The 4,255-nt window shown below is 34.8% G+C and overlaps 1 protein-coding gene across 1 annotated transcript in view; it reads left to right on the top strand.

Annotated features, from left to right (window-relative positions):
* LOC102852110 (neuronal PAS domain-containing protein 3-like) overlaps positions 1-4,255 on the top strand; it is a 1,291,857-nt gene that overhangs the window by 437,191 nt on the left and 850,411 nt on the right. The window contains exon 3 of the mRNA XM_006889981.1: positions 3,100-3,344. Coding sequence (XP_006890043.1) covers positions 3,100-3,344 — 245 coding nt within the window. The remainder of the gene's footprint in view (positions 1-3,099; positions 3,345-4,255) is intronic.

A 4,255-nucleotide genomic window follows, 5' to 3' on the forward strand; every position in this document is an offset into this window, starting at 1 on the left:
TTTTTAAATTAAGAATTAAATATAAAAAATGTAGGAAACAACATATAAAAATTCAGGTTTAGTTCCTTAGAAGCAGTATAAGATATGACAATACCAAGCATGTTTCCCCAAACTAGGAAACTAAAAGTGTGTGATGTAGTCATTTTGCCAGGAATGGTATCTTCTACTGCTTACAATTTCCATTCAGCTCCTTCACTCCTTGATATCCCCTGCCTGAACCTTGAAAGCCCTTGAGTTTATGACCTCTGATCTAAAACTCCATCATAGTCACTTACTGGACCAAAACAAACAAACAAATTGTTTTAAGTCCACTTTCTGGAATAGTATTCAATTACAAGTAGAACACAAAAAGAGCAAAGCAATGAACTTGAACGTTTGCACCATCACTTCTGTACAAATAGTAAAGAGAACATGTCAAATGCATAACCTTTTGGCACAACTGATACACATGGTATTAGATAGGAGGTTTTGATTATATAAAAGAAAGAATGTGAATCATTCTTTTCTCCTAAAATGTTAACTTGATTTTGTTTAAATTTATTATACTTTGTTGGATTTTTAAAATATCTGTCACTATTTGCGTACCTTTCAACAAGCCAAAACTTAGAAGCTATAGATTTGAAGGAAGTCTGGCCAAGAAATTGTGGAGTAAGTGTCAAAACATGTTTCCTCCTTGTAAATAAGTAATTTTTCTGCCAGAGATTATCACCTGAGTCATATCAAAGGTCAAATGTTTGTCTCTTCAGCTTGCTGTGACTTTAAACATGAGAACATTAACTTGCCTGGTTCTGAGAAAGTCATTAGTTAGTTAATATAGAATATTTCAACAGAGTAAAAATTAAATTGGTTTTGGAATTAGTCTAATGAATAACTTATCAGAAAATTAAAAAGTTTCTTATATTACATATATTGTCATTGTATGTACAATTGAGTAGGAACTGACTCATAGCTGACTGTTCTGTGGGTTTTCAGAGATAATAAATCACACTGGAGTAAATTACCTGCCTTTCTTCTATGCAGCAGCTAGTGGATTCGAACTATATGCCTTTGGGTTCACATTATAGCACCTTACCACTAGGCCACCAGATCTTCATAATATTACAGAGCTATTCAGTCAGATATTGTTAATATCTTCATTGTATGTAATGTTTCAACTTTGAAAAATGTCGTATATACAGTAGTGTTATATGGAAGAATACCCTGCATATTGTACTAGTATAGAAGTGGAGTCATGTGCCAAACCTATTGTGATCTACTATTCTTTGTTATTTTATAATAGATTCAAGAAGGGTTGAACATGACTTCAAAGTTCAGTTAAATGGATACTTATAAATTATTTTAATAGTATTTGATACTCTAATTACTTACCATTCATATCTTAAGTTTTAATTTATTATCAGACTCAGACAGAGAAATTCAGAATGAGCAGAATTCTTCTGTCAAATGCTCACATACAACTTTAGTTGTGCCAGATTCTGCCTTCAGCAATGTGAGTGAACTTCAAACAGAAATGCATATGAATAGTTAAAGGAAAATGCTGAATCCCACTTGTTGTTTCTTCTGTGAAGTAATTTGTCTATAATATTTATAAGTTTTTATAACCCATACAGGGCTTTATCACTCAACATTAAATTTATATTACTCTGAAGTTTTACCTTCTGAGAAGTATATTTCACTCTGTAGCATCGTTCAGATTCCATCTCAAAATTAATTTCTGTTAGTAAAAATGGAAGTATTTTAATGAAAAGAAAAGCATTTATTAGTCATCAGCACAATTTTAAGCATATAGTGAAGTCTTCATTTTTAGTATATTTTTTTATATGAATGGAGGTCATTATCGTTCCTGAAGATTGGAAACACATTGACATTATATGTGTTTATCATTGTGAATAGTGTTTGTACTTATTTCTTCAAGGTGAAAATTGAAATAAATTATTAAAAATGTACCCTTTTGATGTTTTAGGAATGCATTGTGATGGAAACCTACAAATTGGTTCTTAAGATATAATGGACAAAATCATTAGCTTGAGAATATATGTATGCATATGAACCTAATCTTTTAAATTTCTTAGAACCGATATCTCCAAACATCACCTATAATCTTTGTCCTCGATTCAGTGACTACATCTCAGTGCATGCACAATTGGATAAATAAACCTGATGTGCAAAACTCATTAAACTGAAATATACCATTGCCTATAAGTCAGTTCTGATTTGTGGCAGCCCTCCACCAGATTTCTAAGGTTGTCTATCTTGTCTTAGGGAGCTCTGATAGCCTGGTGGTAAGGAGCTATGCTGCTATCCCAAAGGCATGTGGTTCAAATCAGCTACTCCCGGAAGAAAAATGATCAGTCTCTTACAGTGATTTACTGCCTCTGAGGGCCATCTAGAATTTGGTTCCAACTCATTGGAACACAACAGCCACATTAACACATCTTGTCTTAGAAGCAGTGCAGCTGAAATACTCCTTAGGAACAAAAAATGGTTTGTCTCACATACTCTGCACATGTTTTCAGAAGGTTAGAGAGCTCTGGTTACAAGAAGCTGTGCTACAGTCCTGAAGTCACACGATTCGAGGTTACCAGCTGCTCTGCGGGAGACAATGGGCAGTTTCCTTCTGTGTGATTAACAGCCTCTAAAAACTCGCTGGAGAGTCAGCTATGGGTCGGTTCTGACTATTTGGTACCCATCATGAACAACAGCGTCAAAAGGTTACTGTCCCTAGATAAAGACATTATGCTTAGTAAAATAGGAGTGTTAGCAAAAAATGAAGACCCTCCAGGAATTGGATTAACACAGTTTTTGCTGCACTAGTGTTAAGCACAACAGATTGTGACAGTGTTGGAGGATTAGGCATTATGTCCTTGTGTTGTACATTGGATGGCTAGAAAAAAAGAGTTACCTTGGCAGTAAAAAAATAGCACCAAACCCAGCCAGGGTGAGAATGTATAGTTTTATTGGACATTGTTGGAGTTTCTTGTTTATGTCTCTGGAATTTTGAGAAAGATTTTTGTAAATATTTGATGTTAAAAAGAAAATGGTTTTTGTCTGATGACAGAATCACATCTTCTAAAGACTTTCCTCTTCTTTTGATTTCAGTTTACAAGCTTTGCGAAAGGAGAAATCCCGAGATGCTGCTCGATCCCGCCGGGGAAAAGAAAATTTTGAGTTCTATGAATTGGCCAAGTTGTTGCCGCTTCCTGCAGCCATCACCAGCCAGCTTGACAAGGCTTCCATCATTAGACTTACAATTAGCTATCTGAAAATGAGGGACTTTGCTAACCAAGGGGACCCTCCTTGGAACTTGAGAATGGAAGGCCCTCCACCTAACACATCAGTAAAAGGTAAGCCTTGGGCCACTGTTCAGTCTGGAATGTGGTGGTCTCTAGTGGTCTCTAAGATAAAATGTTTACCATCGTCCTTTCTTCTTTTCCTGCATATCAAATCCTTAAAAGGGATACAAATGTGGAAATCTGAACTCTGCATGAGAAAGACACCATGTGAAGGTGAAATCAACCTCTTCTTCTTTTTCTATTTTATTTTTTAAAAGTTTATCAGCCTAAATAATCTGTCACTTGATATACAATTGCAGAGAAAGGAGGATTAAATGACTTACACTTAAGTATTTCTTGTGTCTAATTTCTCTTGTTCTAATATATGCAAATATTTTTAAATATATATATATATATATATATATTATGCTTCCTAAAGGGTAGAGTTAGTGTTTTCTGCTTTCAGTAACTAGAATGGAAGGACAGGAGCCCAGTGCAACTTTAACAGTTCATGACAAAACCCAATCCATTATTTCAAGTTTTCCTGTCTCTGTTGTCTAATAGTTACAAATATAAACATACATATAACCTTGCTGCCACTAACATTTTTTTAAAATTGGTTTGCTTACAATCATTCATATATATTGTGTTTCATATAATCATTCATATACATTGTATTTTACGCTATTACTGTTAGTGCCTATTATTCCTCCTCAAGGCCTCTTGGAACCTTTCCTATTCCTTCATCCCACCCAGCCCCCTGCCACTAACCTCTCCTATCCTAGTGATCCCCCCTTCCTGTCTTCTGCCTCCCGTCTCCTCTCCTCTTCCCCTTTTAAACATTTATACTTACCTTAATCAGTTACCCTCCTATTTTCAAAATAGTGATCTTATGTAGTATTTGTCCTTGTGCAACCAAGTTATTTCACTCATTATAACATTCACTCAATGGAATACTATACAGCACTGAAAATATTTTTATA

Source organism: Elephantulus edwardii, unplaced genomic scaffold (assembly GCF_000299155.1).
Source record: "Elephantulus edwardii isolate Elephantulus edwardi_28Jun2011 unplaced genomic scaffold, EleEdw1.0 scaffold00084, whole genome shotgun sequence".
NCBI classification, from domain to species: domain Eukaryota; kingdom Metazoa; phylum Chordata; class Mammalia; order Macroscelidea; family Macroscelididae; genus Elephantulus; species Elephantulus edwardii.